This window comes from Epargyreus clarus, unplaced genomic scaffold (assembly GCF_041222505.1).
Source record: "Epargyreus clarus isolate Ecla_fem2 unplaced genomic scaffold, WU_Ecla_fem_2.2 ptg000035l, whole genome shotgun sequence".
Classification (NCBI taxonomy): Eukaryota; Metazoa; Arthropoda; class Insecta; order Lepidoptera; family Hesperiidae; genus Epargyreus; species Epargyreus clarus.
Window position 1 is genome coordinate 5,982,859 of NW_027332240.1, and position 14,198 is coordinate 5,997,056.

General features: G+C 38.6%; 3 protein-coding genes across 4 annotated transcripts in view; 2 read left to right on the forward strand and 1 right to left on the reverse strand.

Annotated features, from left to right (window-relative positions):
- Fak (protein tyrosine kinase 2 Fak) overlaps positions 1-4,088 on the forward strand; it is an 88,173-nt gene extending 84,085 nt beyond the window's left edge. The window contains exons 25-26 of the mRNA XM_073092329.1: positions 205-315; positions 613-4,088. Coding sequence (XP_072948430.1) covers positions 205-315; positions 613-1,219 — 718 coding nt within the window. The 3' untranslated portion in view covers positions 1,220-4,088. The remainder of the gene's footprint in view (positions 1-204; positions 316-612) is intronic.
- A 2,428-nt stretch (positions 4,089-6,516) lies between these two features.
- EloC (transcription elongation factor elongin C) lies at positions 6,517-8,948 on the reverse strand. 2 transcript variants are annotated; one of them, XM_073092325.1, is made up of 4 exons: positions 8,787-8,948; positions 8,214-8,291; positions 7,582-7,780; positions 6,517-6,985 (listed from the first exon to the last, which is right to left on the reverse strand). In XM_073092325.1, exons 2-4 carry the CDS (start codon positions 8,287-8,289, stop codon positions 6,844-6,846), a joined length of 417 nt encoding a protein of 138 aa, XP_072948426.1. In that variant the 5' UTR covers positions 8,290-8,291; positions 8,787-8,948; the 3' UTR covers positions 6,517-6,843. The 2 variants fall into 2 exon arrangements, with proteins under 2 accessions (XP_072948426.1, XP_072948425.1); XM_073092324.1 differs by having other exon boundaries at positions 8,202-8,291.
- Positions 8,949-10,280: 1,332 nt separating this feature from the next.
- On the forward strand, positions 10,281-14,198 carry LOC140756756 (uncharacterized). Its single transcript, XM_073092310.1, has one exon. It carries the CDS (start codon positions 10,613-10,615, stop codon positions 12,128-12,130), a length of 1,518 nt encoding a protein of 505 aa, XP_072948411.1. The 5' UTR covers positions 10,281-10,612; the 3' UTR covers positions 12,131-14,198.

Here is a 14,198-nt window from a genome sequence, read left to right on the forward strand (position 1 = left end):
TCTCAAACCTCTTAAGCCTCTCAAGAACGGCAACGCAACTGTATACAATCTCAATTAGAATTCTTATTCTATATAGAGATCAATTCAAATGGATGTAGACGACAGTGACCAATACCAATCAAGTAAACAACAATCTTAGAAAAGAAATTTTAAGAAAATTATCATAAACTCTATTAAATAATTTCCACGTATTTGCTTATTCAGGGAAGTGGAGATGGCGCACCAGGTACTGAGCAAGGACATGGCCGCACTCGTGGAGGCGATGCGGCTCGCCATCCAGTACGCCAACACCACGCTGCACCACGATTACACCAAGTATGTATAACAACTTTTAAATTCCTACATTTAGATGTTAAATTAAAATCATCGTTCATCATTGTTCTTTGAAATGGCTATTTTATTGTGAAGATCCTAAAATATCTCCAAGATGGAATTTTTTCTTATTAATTTCTAATATATAAAATATAATGTATAATTTTCAAACAAGTTTATTTTCATTCCTTTTCGATTTCATCTGCCATATACTTCATAACAACACGAATCCAAGTTAAAATTCATTTAAACAACAACAAATATGAAATATTAAGCACATTGTTAACGATTCGCTTGCAGAAGTATGCTGGCAGCCGCGCATGTGCTAGCGATGGACGCGAAGAATCTTCTCGACGTCGTGGACTGTATCCGGGAGCGGCATCCCAACGTCGACTGGCGCTCCGCCCTCGAGCCCGACGACGAGTCCCCCAGTCCGCAGCAAACACACCCCACTACCCAGACGCCACCCGCTCAGTGCCACACACCACCCACCAACCCACCACTCAGCAACCAAGCATCCTTCCAGGAAGAGGACGCGCCCCCGCCAAAACCAGACTTCAAAATAAACCAACCCGTCACAACGGTAACCACGCCCCCGAACGCTGACCACGCCCCCAAGGAACACAACAGCCTCCCCATCACCACCAACAGAGTCTCAACTCTCATACACAACTACAACCTCTATGGCAACGTGCGCGAACCGCAACACATCTACGGTAACACTGAAGGAGTTTCGTTCCAACATTCGCAGTCGTGCGATGACTCGAAAATCGATCTGGCCCCGCTCGAGTCGGTCAAGAGTCGAGTACAAGCGATATCGGGCAAAATCGAAACGCCTCCGATATATTCGATCAGCAAGAAGATGATCCAGATCGATCAGAACATAGCGCACGCTGATCAGGGATGAATGTTTGTCGCTTCGTCGATTTTAGTTCGCTTGTAGTGGCTGTTTGTTTGACGGTCGCCCCGGCTCCACATTGTCACCAACTAAATAATACACCAATATTTGATCAAATATTAGCGACATTTTTCGAACAAATCTTAAGTCTTCTTTCAATTAAGACTGCACTAAGATTTGATACAATGTTTTAATTCAATCTCGATAAATATAACTATATTTTTGATGATTCAAAAGATCAATTGACTGTAACAGGCTGTGATTTTTAAATCATATGAATTTTATGCAATTTATACCTACTACGATATCAAATCGAATACGTTGGTTATGTTGGCGCCAATGTTTGGAATCGGGGTGGCTCCATAGAAGGTTCGAAAGCTTTACTTAACTGGCTCTGCTATGGAAGAGGTTTAGACAGGCTAGATATTAGTACTTATCTGACATACAGCATTTACATATACTTAATATTTTCTTTACGTACGCAACGCTTATGTTTCGTTGAACGTAGTGCGATACTTAAGCTTTACAAAAAGACAAACGAGTGCTCAATATTATTTGTAGCGAATAGTCAACGGAATTGAAGTCCTAAGTGGTTGAAGTATCATTACGTTAATATAAATATATCCATCCTTGTTACTATATCTGTTTCGTTTATTGGATCATTGGAGTTTATTTATAACGCGGCCGCTGATACGCGCTTTTACGTATTGTATTCGAAAATGATAATAAGAATAAATGAAAATAAATGGAACTTCAGCTAACGTAATGGTAATGTAGTATTATACTCTCGGTTTTATTCCAGAAAAGATAACATTCTAATCTTATTATGAAATATGAACACCCTCATAAAATCAAAGGCAAAACTTGTTTTCAAGAAAATTAACTTGTCGACCTTAAATAAAGGATAAATTTTTTATTGAAATTTTAACATTTTTAATATATTCTAAAGAAAAAGTAGTTTCTTATTCTCCTTATTATTTTATATAAAAATTCTCGTGTCACAGTTTTCGTTGCCATACTCCTCCGAAACGGCTTGACCGATTTTGATGAAATTTTTTGTGCTTATCCTGTATCTATGAGAATCGGCCAACATCTATTTTTCATCCCCCTTAGTGATAAGGGTTGTTCACCCTTAACATTTTTTTATTTATATGGCAATACAACGTTTGCCGGGTCAGCTAGTTATTTTATAAAATTAGATCAAATGGATTTGAACAATTTGAATTTAAAAATTACGAAAGGAGACATGATTTAAATTAAAGAAGAACAAATTAAGCTTTAATATCGTGCAAATATTCGCATAAAATTCGTTATATATTATTTTTAATGTATACTTTTGTCATTTAAGTATGCGTAAGAGCGTAGTGCGGCGGTCTTAGTGGTATATCTATCAACATATCATCTGCATTGTTGCGCTTCGAATAAATCATAACATCGTGTTGCTTGTGTGAAAATATTATTCTACATATCTATTGATTCATTGAAAAATTGTACCTTATGTTCGTCATAAAATACATACATTGTGAACTTTTATTGTCATTTTAGTGGGGTCGTGTATTGATTACGTCACACGATTATGGTGAAAAGAGTATCTATCTTGCTCCTTAAATAATATGTTACAAATTGGATCATTTTGTGTACGTTTCTCGCTCATACTATAAAGAAAGAGCGAGAGGTAAATAGAAATCCCCCAGTTTTGGGCTATAATATTTATTGAAATAAGTTTCACAATCATTATACATTTGAATATACGGGTGACAAAATAAGGCTATTATGTCATCTTATTATTCCCAATTTTTGTTGTTTATTTGAAAATTAACAAATAAAGTTGAAACTTAACATTTAATTGGTGGTGGAAGATAGATACACTTCGTGTGACGTAATAGTAATAAAAAGTAAACCCCAATTTGATCAACTGTAAACCGACATTCATTTGTAATATTATAACCAATATACAACCTATCTCGATTTTTTAAAAATTTCAAGTACGTATTCGGTACAGATTAGAACATTCCTCGCATAATATGTACTAAACACATCAGTAGTGTCATTATTTTCATTTTAAAAATCGTATATCCGGCATATATGATAATGTTACTGTTTTGTACTGAGCTGTCGATACAAAATGAAATCTTCCATACAATAATTGACATTATTACATGATTGTAATCGTAAAGTATTATTTTGTAATCTACGATGTATTATTATGAGTATATCATTATTATTAATATGTATTGTGTATATTTTCGTTAGTTAAGGTGCGTACAGTGTCACAATATGTAACTCAGCATTTTGTTCCCTAACAAAGATATTATATGTGTTTAATGCGGCATCGACAAAAAATACAAAAAAAACGATAACATTTTAAAGTATAACTGTATTTTTTAGTTTAAAAATAACACTAAATTTTTGCACCAATTTTTTTGCAGGTTTGTTTGTCCATCTAGACACATATAATACCTTCGCCTATTATAATTATTATTACTCAGTATTTTAACTAAATGGATGAAAAGATTTATTTTTCTTTGCGTGTAAAAATGTACAAAACTATATAATCGATTGTCCATAATTATTTTAATTCTTATCCAAAGTTTTATTATAAGCTTAGATCTCAGATGGAATTTCTAGAGTTTTAGTTCATTATTGAGATGGTTTAATTTTCGATTATGATTATAGTTCATTATTAGTTGTGTAATTTTTATATCAGAATTTATTTATTAATGAACTTTTAGTTCGGTATGGAGTTGTTTTCTGATGTGTTAGACTTAAGCAGGACGTCATTCCAAAGGGTCTGCTTCCCAGCGGTGGGCTCGCTCCGACATACCCGACAACACGTGGACCGGTTTTTGTTTATGCATTCAATAAAGGATGAGTCAATTGTTGTATTTTTATTTATGTATACCAAATGTATGTAAACTCTTATGATTCTATTTCATAGCTACTGTAAGGGCCTTTGCCAAAAAGCAGATAGCCTAGTGGTTAAGAAACGCGGCCTCTCGATTCTCGATCTACCAATTCGCATTTGGCCTATGGCCTAATCCTTCTCATTCTGAGAGGAGACCCGTGCCCAGCAGTGGGACAGTAATAGGTTGATGATGATAAGGGCCTTTGCGACATGGCCACACGTTCAGTTCGTTTATATGCTAGATATTGAGAAAACTTCGAAAGCGTGATTCACAAAGCGCCATCTCTTGAGTTGCGGAAAATAGGCATAAAGTGTGAAGAGCTGCGGGAAGTTTTAACAATAGTTTAGAATGTACACTTAACAATAAGTGCGTAGTAAAGAAATAAAACAACCAATAAAAGAAATTTCCACTTTATTAAAAATAAAACGAGAGCTTGAATGTATATAAATAATAAGTGAAACTGAAAGAACAGAAACTATTATTAGGAAGCTATTATAAGGTATTATTTTATTGTAAATGCTATACAAACTAAATAAATACACATGGTGCGAAATGATGCATCTGTAATGCCAACAAACGGTATTCAACTATTTAACACTAGTTACCCTCCCTGATTTCATTCTAAAGAAGCTAAAGTATGGTTACTTATATTCAGAAAAATCAAAACTCTAAGAAAACAGTTTTTATGAAGTAGTTAAAACTTACATAAATAAAATTGCGTGGTGAATATGTTTGTATACTTCTTATAGATTATATGCATAAAGCTTATCATAGTGTTGTGTTCTACGAATTTTTTGCTACAATAACCTGATATACAGAATAATGAGAAATATTTCTCGGTTAATAAAATTGTCTATTAATTCTACTCATTCGTGCATAGTGTATTCTACAATACATTTATGTCTACAACGATTATAGTTTCCTAACATACTAAAAAATGCTACACATCAAAAGAAGAACCTATGTTTTAAAATATTCATGTTTCCAAAGCCTTGTTAGTGCAATAAATAGTATAAAATTTAATTCAGTAATTAAGGAACTTATCAGCTTACTAAATAACATCTACAGACATCAAATTGAGATAATTAGTAATGTTTTCAGTTGCTTTTTGCCAACTGTAAACGAAGTGGTCACCATACCGGTGTGACACGCAGAGTTCTGAGTTCGATTCCCAGACATATTTAAATGATTTATTTGGGTCTGAGTGTGTACTCGTCTGTGTGTGACTATGGCACCCACGAATCAGGAAATCCGAGTGTGGGACTGTGAATGTAGAAAGCGTATTAAATAAAAAGTAAATAATTAAAAGATAAATTTCGTTTTAAATTTGGATGTGTATGTTCAAAGAATTAGAATAGTCTTCAGTTATTAAAAAAAAATGTAACAAAATTTGAAATAAATCCTTGTTTGAAAACAGAATAAGATTAATTTTATACTGTTGGGGAAGCCACTGATATTTTTTTGTTTATTTTCGAAGACAGTTATGCTACATAACATTGTAACTAAAAATATTGTAATATTTGTAATGAATGGATAATCGAGAGAGAGGAATGGATAATGGAGAGATAATGAACCTAAATATGGTGCTATAAACTTTTCCATATTAATTAATGGTGTTTACTGAATTCAGTGTGTGTTGCCAGTGATGACGTACGGTGCCGAGACGTGGTCTTTCACTGTGAGCCTTATACGAAGACTCAAAGTCGCTCAGCGAGCTATGGAGAGAGCTATGCTCGGTATTTCCCTACGCGACAGAATTCGTATCGAGGAAATCCGTAGGCGAACGAAAGTTACCGATATAGCTCTCAAAATAAGCAAGCTGAAGTGGCAATGGGCTGGCCACATAGTTCGCAGGACCGATAACCGGTGGGGTCGGAAGGTCCTCGAATGGAGACCACGTCTCGGCAAAAGGAGTACAGGACGCCCCCCGACCAGGTGGACTGACGACCTGAAGCGGACGGCGGGTAACCGCTGGATGCTGACGGCCCAAGACCGGTCGGAGTGGCGCAGACTAGGGGAGGCCTATGTCCAGCAGTGGACCAGTAAAGGCTGATGGATGGACTGAATTCACATATGCAATAATAATAAATAGATTGTTCTTCGAAAATGAAATTGTTAGGTGGTAAAGTGCCTGGTGGCGCCCTCTACAGAGCACTTTGAACCACCATCTTCATTCCTCCAACTGGTTTTCTACAAAATATTAGTTTCCTCTCAATTAAATACAGGATACTTCTAGAAGCTTCCATAGAATACGTAATACAATATAAAACAATTGCAGATTCAAGTGAGCTTTACAACTTATGCTTGATCTTAATAATAATCAATCAATCTAATAATAATAAGTTATACCTACTAACAGTTAACTTTTGACAATTTTTGCCTAGTAGGCAATTTTTTTACGATAAATAATGGGCATTAGTTGCTATCTGTGACTGATCTTAAGTTGCCTTCAACATAAGTTACTCTACAGATTGTTTCCATTCACTTATCTGTCCGTATGTGATTTGGTTTTAACAGTGTGATTTTCTTATAATGTTGTTATATGAACTTGCTAGTCGGGGACTTGTTTGCAAGACATTTCTTAACACACACACAGTCAAAGTTACCTACACTTACAATCATCCACAATTTAGTAAATAGACCATATCACATGAATGTTTTAAAAGTATATTGCCATACGTATTCCATGGGAAGCTTCTTCAAGCCTTAGCAATGCCTTAGCACGCCCTAACAGTCCAAGAAGTTGGCGGCCATGAGCAGCTCGAGCGCAATCTCTGGAGCGATGGGGAACTCTGGGATCTCGGTGGAGGAGTTCGTGTATCGCACCTTGTACGTGAAATACATGCATACCTTCTGCAGGACGTGGGATCTGGAACAAGTATTATTGGAATACAATACAACAAACCTAAAGTCCTCCACTCTCCTGTATTTAAAAAGTGTTCCAAAGTACCTCTTTTGTTTTACTTTTTAATATTAACGGAATTTGATCTAAGCAACACTACTGGATAGCACAATAATAAAGTGTATTTTAAATGTAATTATACAGTTTTACAATGTGTAGGCTTTATTTGACCATTTTTGGATATTCAATTGCAGGGATATTTAATAATTGAAAAATCAATTTTTTATATCACATAGGAAGACCTTTTCTATGTAATATTAAAGTTGCAAAGGAGCACGCATTCCGTGTGATCATAAGTGGCTCCTGCTCTCCATGGACATCTGCAATCCACCCCCGATAGATAATGGGCAATAGATGCAATTACTGATGACTAAGTTGGCAAGACTAAGGTGTGTTGGAACCTCCGAGTAAAGAGTGTAAGGCTCCCTTACACCCTTCAAATAAGAATGCAGCAACACTTAATACTGCTGTTAGGCATAAATAGGTGTAATGGTGGTGGCACGAAAGTTTAACCACAGAACGTTCAAGCATGAACCGTGAAAACATTTCAAAAATAGACTTACGGGATCTCCCTAAAGTTGACCTCGTTGGCTTCATTCTCAGCAAACTGTCCAGGGCCACTCAGCATGGCCTTGATGGTCCCAGACGTGAGGGCATGTTCCCTCTTCACAATGAACTCGTGGCCATCGGAAGACACCAGCTTCACGTACATCGCCTCCGGACCCTCGCAACCTCCATAGACTCTCTCCTCCACTGCACTTGCTGTTAAAAGCGAGTCACATTTTAATAACTCTCGTTTTTTAAGTTTAATGTAAACAAGATTCATGCAGTCCACCTGATGGTAAGAGGCTACTGCCACCAATGGATAATCAACCCCAAGTAAAATTAAAACTCCGACCTAAGGTCGACCACAGACATACTGTTACCCCTTGAAGACTAAATTAGAATGATTGGATAAGTATATCTCCTTTGCCACATGCTTCAACCTGGAACACAGTAGCACTAAATACTGCTGTTATTAAGCAAAAAAAGAGTGTGGTCTGATATTAAAATGTCAATGATCTACAAATAGTTTGAAAACATTCAATAAGGATGGAGTATACTTCCAGTTGTAGTTACATGCATACACAGCAATGGGATACAAAAAGCATTGTAGGCTCCAAATTTTAAAGTGTTTCCGAACCAGATCCTGTACCGGAGCCCGCAGAGCGCTGGTCCTCACCAACAGTGGCAGCTGATGGCGCCGCAGATGCTACATTCTGCTCAGACATGGCTGCAAATATAAACTTATAATGAGCAATATATACAACTTTTAATAATTACTACTTGCAGGAAGTTTTTAGTTTAAAATATTCGCTTATTATTCGTGAGATAGTTCTCAAACTCAAACAGTTCAGATTGGTTCTTAGTTCAAAATTGGAAAATTTGTAATAGCTAACACATAGATCTGCTATCATCCGTGACTGACCTTAAATCATCATTGCAAATGGAATAAACTATAATGAAACATTTATAATGCAATGATGATACATCATATTTAACATAACGATTTTGCTCATACGGAGATACTTGCAACGATCCGTATAGTCAGTTACCGCTAAGAATCGTGCTGGTACACGCATTTACATTACAAATGCTAACGAGATTTATATCGACACCAAAATAGATCTTCACTAACGTAGAGCGCATAATGGAAATCGTATGGACGGTACATTTCTTGGTTAATTTATTTTTGAAAACAAAACGGGTAGAGTAACAAATTACATACCGATTAGTTTTTATTTATTTGTGTTTGAGACACGAAAAATACGTTGTTGATAAATGCAACGGATTGTAATTGCGTGACTTGAGTTTTTTATTTCACACCCTTTTCAGTTCATAAAATTATTCCTTCACAGCAGAAACGCAACTGACGTAACTGACACTGACAAATGGACAATTTGAAACATGATATAGATTATAAATAATATAGAATAATTATAGTTAATGAGTTAATGAGAGTATAGTATAAATAATGATATAATAAATAATTATATCATTAATACAAAATAATATCAGAAATTTTATACATGTCGGATTAAATTCGTCTCTCAGTTCTTAGTTATATTTATTCTAACTCTTTCATTTACTTTACCCGATATAAAATGATACAATATTAAATAATATATTTCTTAACTACGGGAAAAACCATGGAACAGAGAAATACGCTTGTTTTTCTCTTGTATGGGAAAAACAGTGTATTCGGTGTTTTATTCTAAGGCTCGATATTATATATCTTAATCTAACCGAAAACCATAGCAAAAACAAAAAAAGATCTTGATCTATTTAAGGCCATGAACGGAGGAACGGTTTTCAAGTAAACACGCGCGCAGTCGCGGAATATTTGGTTTATTTTAAATCTAATGAGACTGCAGTTATATACGCTCACGTAGCTCCTGCAGCTGTGAAATTATCTACAGATTTGACCAAAAGGTTTATTTAGCAAGAATATTTGTTCACGATTATTATTGATATTTATAATACAGAATTCAGGAACAGCAGGCGACCATACAGTCTACCTGTAAGTAAATGGCTACTGCCACCCATAGATATTTATAATCAGATCCCAGATCCCAGATCGTCAGTTGATCACAAATGCGGCAATACAGTTGAGGACTAAGCTGGAATACGTCGGAAAAGTGTGTCTCTTTACTACCCACCCTCCCTCCCACTACTCCCTTACCATCAACCAGAAATAGGAGTGGCGGTGGTGCCGCCGGAATCGAACCACAGGCTCTACCATTTTTGACTTTCATGTCAATTTCAATGCTACGTACGTGAGCGAACGTGAGCACAATTAGCCCTTGAATGCAGAGGAAGCTGCAGACAGTCATGCACATTGCCATCATAGCTGTAAACCGTGCAAATATATTTCATATCTATATTATCATATTTTACGCATGTTGCAGTGCAGCTAATTGCGGAATCGCTGTACGGGTTGGCTGAAATCCGCGCTGTAAGTTCATAGCTTTAGTTTTTAATAAATAAATTAAAAACTTGGACGGATGGTAGACGTTTTAAGTGGTTTGAAGTACTCAAACATCATAAAGAAAAATACATGATCACGTTCGTTCATTTTGAACAGAGGAGATAATTTTATTTCATCACCATATTTTTTTGTTCCCTATGAAATTAATATATTTTATTCAAATGGCAATAATTTCCGAAGGGGCAGTCGACGACGATTCGGCGGATTTTTTTTGACATGGCTTTTTGGCTTCATTTCATTATTTTGACATTTCGATGTCAACCGCTACGTATTTCTTCGAAGAAAGTAGAATTTTCATCGTTTTTCACTCCCTCTCCGCTTTCTTCAATCGAATAGAAGCGTAGAGAGACAAGCACGCGACAGAGTTCAGCGGAAACCGAAGATGAACTCCAAAAATTCCGCGAGAACCATGTGACACGAATACGAAAAAGGGCTTCCAGACCGTCAATGTGACAGAAATGTTTTCTGCCATCGCGACGAGCCAGCGGCACCCCGGAGCCCGCACGAGCACCACGCGCGATCACCGAACGGCGATATAGGGCAAGCGCGTCAAAAATGTGCGCGAGATGGCCAGTCCGCCACCGAACCCTAGAGAAGGCGCGGAGGGCGGCCCCGAGTTCGCGGAGGAGACGGGCGGGCCGAGCGCGCCCGCCCCGCAGAAGAGGTTCGTAGCGCCGCCCGCGTCGCAGCTGCCCACCAAGGTGCAGTACGTGGCCGTGGACGCGTCGGGCCCCAGCGGTATCAAGCAGTGCTTCCGCACGGTGAAGACCGTGCGGCGGGTGCCCACGTTCAAGGCGAGGACGGAGGGCGCGGGCGCGGCGGCCGAGCCCGAGCGCCGGCCGCGCCGCGACCGCAGCAAGCGCCACGTCTGCGCCACCTGCGAGAAGCGCTTCTCCAGCCCCGGCAAGCTCAGCCAGCATGTGCTCAGCCACACCGGGGAGCTGCCCTTCTCTTGCGACCTCTGCGACAAGCGATTCAACTCCAAGTTCAAGCTGGTGCGCCACAGCCTCATCCACAGTGAGTCCCGCGCGTTTGCGTGCACCACTTGTGGCAAGACGTTCAATCGCAAGGATCACCTGACCAACCATGTCAGGGTACATAATCCTGTCAAGAATCTGTACACTTGCGAGAGGCCAGACTGCAGGAAGTCGTACACCTCCCAGCTGAGCTACAGGAAGCACGCTGCCTTGCACTCGGCCGAGGAGGGCAACTTGCAGTGTAAGATCTGTGATGAGACATTCAGCACGAGGCAGGAGATAGTGTATCATTTGAAAGTCCACACTGGGAGTCGAACTGTTAAAAGTGAAACGGATAAAAAGTTTACATGTAACTACTGTGACAGGAGGTTCTTCACTGCCAAGGACGTGCGGCGCCACCTAGTCGTGCATACAGGTAGACGAGATTTTTTATGCCCTCATTGCCCCCAAAAGTTTGGACGAAAAGACCATTTAGTTCGCCATGTAAAGAATGCACACCCCGATGAGTCGTGGAGGTCTGCAGCAGTGGGCACGTCCAAGGACCCACCACCTGAGGCCTCCTCTTTCGAGGAGAGCTTCTCTGAGTTTCCTGTCGAGGAAGAGTTTGGTATTTGGAAGCCTGCTTCGCCCGAGGAGTCATCTGAGCACCCAACGAGAGTTCCATCCCCCAATATAATAGTAGAAATTCCAGACCTCGACATCAAAGTGGAACCATTAGATATAAAGGTAGAGGAAGCTACCTCCCCAGAGTATGCTGCGAGTTACTCAGCGGCCGGTAATGTGGACTATCCTGTGGTGTACATGGTGCCCGCGCCCTACGCGCAGTCGTCCTCGAACCTCGACTACATAACGACGCAGGCTCTGCCCGACCCCTTGGACGTGCACTTGCTCGGGCCTAGCAACGTCCAGTCCTTGCTGTTGGATCCGGGCGAAGGACCGTCTGGCATCTCGAGCCAGATGTTAGAGTTGCTGGAGGAGAGCGAGCCGACGTTTGCGAGCGAGGAGGGCCGCGAGAGCCGCCCCCAGCAGCGGCTGCCCGCGTTCACGCAGGCCTTCCAGACCGCGCAGAGCCCCAAGCCGCCGCCGCCGCCGCCCCCGCCCCACTAGCAGCCCCTGGAGCATTGCATTTAGCTTATTTAAATACCGAGCTACCTCACTAGGTAAGGTTGGTCTAAGCTGTAAAATATAGTCTGGACTGCAGCACTGCTGCAATACTGTATATAAATATTATCTTTCTTTTGTTCCGTAACTAGTTTCAACAAATCGCTAGCAAGTCTACCTATTTATCTTACAAAACAGGTGTAACTATTGTAATTAAGTATTTTATTAATGAAAGACAATTTAGTATTGATAATGGAAATAGAATTTTGTACCGCCTAGAAATCTAAGTTGATAGCAATGTTAATGATGTATTATTTAATATTTTTTTTGTGGGATTTGTTGAAACTAGCTGGATTCGAATGTGTTGCTATGCTATAATATTATGCTAATTTTATAGACAGTTAATCAATTGAACATACTTTTCGTTACTCGATGAAGCTTGAGGGTGCGCGCCCTCGGAGGAAAATTGCCAAATTGTTACTATTCGTTCGTCTCAGGTATACCAAAATGTTTCCGAATTCTACATGAATATGTTATCTAGTCGTGTATGTACTTTCGGAATTTGTAAATTGTTTATTTATAGCGTACGTACGTATGACGGTTATGGAGTATAAGTGGGACCAACTCTGTGAGCTGTTAGATGGGATAGTACAAGCGATAGCGGAATGTGAACTGTAATTAGGAGGACAATAATATTAGTTTACGGGATTGTGTTTAGGGTGTACGGCTCTTGAAGGCAGTAGGCCGTATAATATGTTTTAGAGAGGCCTACTGTTTTCCACTCGACGATAATACAACAAAGAGCGTATGCCTCGCGCCAAGTGTAGATCCGAAAGCATAGTGTGGGTATAACATCAGATCTGTTAAGCTAGAATGAATAATCATCGTAAGTAAGTCCGGAACAGAGTGAAAATTATTGAATATATTATACTGTAGGATTCTCTCTCATTCTATTGTTCAGAATGAATTTGATATTCTATTCGCGTTGCGGTGTACCAGCCGACAACGAGCAATAAAACTATTCCTCATACCTCAGAAGCTTTGTTTCCTTAGCATTAAGAAATTATAATTGGGTCTGTTAGATCGGCCAAGTGAGAGCCTGAATATACATCACTTCATTGTAATAAGATGTGCCAAAAATCGTGAAATCTGAAATCATTAGTTTTTTATCCATTTTTATTACTAACGAAAGAATCGAGTCGATTCTTTGTTGCTCATGTTAAACAATTTTGATCGAACTAAAATGAGCTAAAGTTGACGGTACATTGTCGCAAGTTTTGATAAAATATGTAAATATTATTTGAAAGTGGTCTTTGTCGAAGCTTTCTGTAAAAAAGTGATTGTCTTGGCATATGTTTTAGGATTATGAGCCAAATTATATAATTTGTTTAAACGATTCTCTTCGAGTTCGTGTGTGTAAGTGTCAGAAAATTGTTATAATATAGTGAGAATTGTTAAAAATTTGGTACGATTGAAATGGAAGGATGTGATAACATGTGGATTATTAGGTGCCTTGCATTTCTGATAACTGTTATAATTATTTAGACCTTTAACCACTGATTACGGGGAAGCTAAACAAAATGTTTTTATAAAAATGTTATTACGAGTAACGTTTTCAAGATTAGTCAAGTGTTTGATAATAATTTTGAGCAATAGCCCATTTAATTGAATCTGGCGCACCGTTTTTAACACCTGTCGACCAATCGATATGATATCGGTAGAAAGTTACGAGTAAATTCCATGCGGTACAAAAGTGACTCTCGCCTTTGTATCAAATATTTTAAAAAGTTCTTTCTTTACACGATCTAATCCTCTTTGCTTTTGTTTAACAAAACTTGTGATACAACTATTCGGTGTTGCACCGACAATTAAATGAGTTAACTTTGCGTAGTAACATCGTCTAGTCATTAAAACCTTATGAATGACTAAGCATTTTTTGTGGATTGTGATGAAAATTGGAAATGCTTTGAAATTCTTTCTTACGCATAATGGCGTAGAAAGGTTCGTTGTTTAGAAATCGTTCAATGAACGCGTTTAGTTTTGAACTAGACACGCACGCGGATCTGTCTGCGTT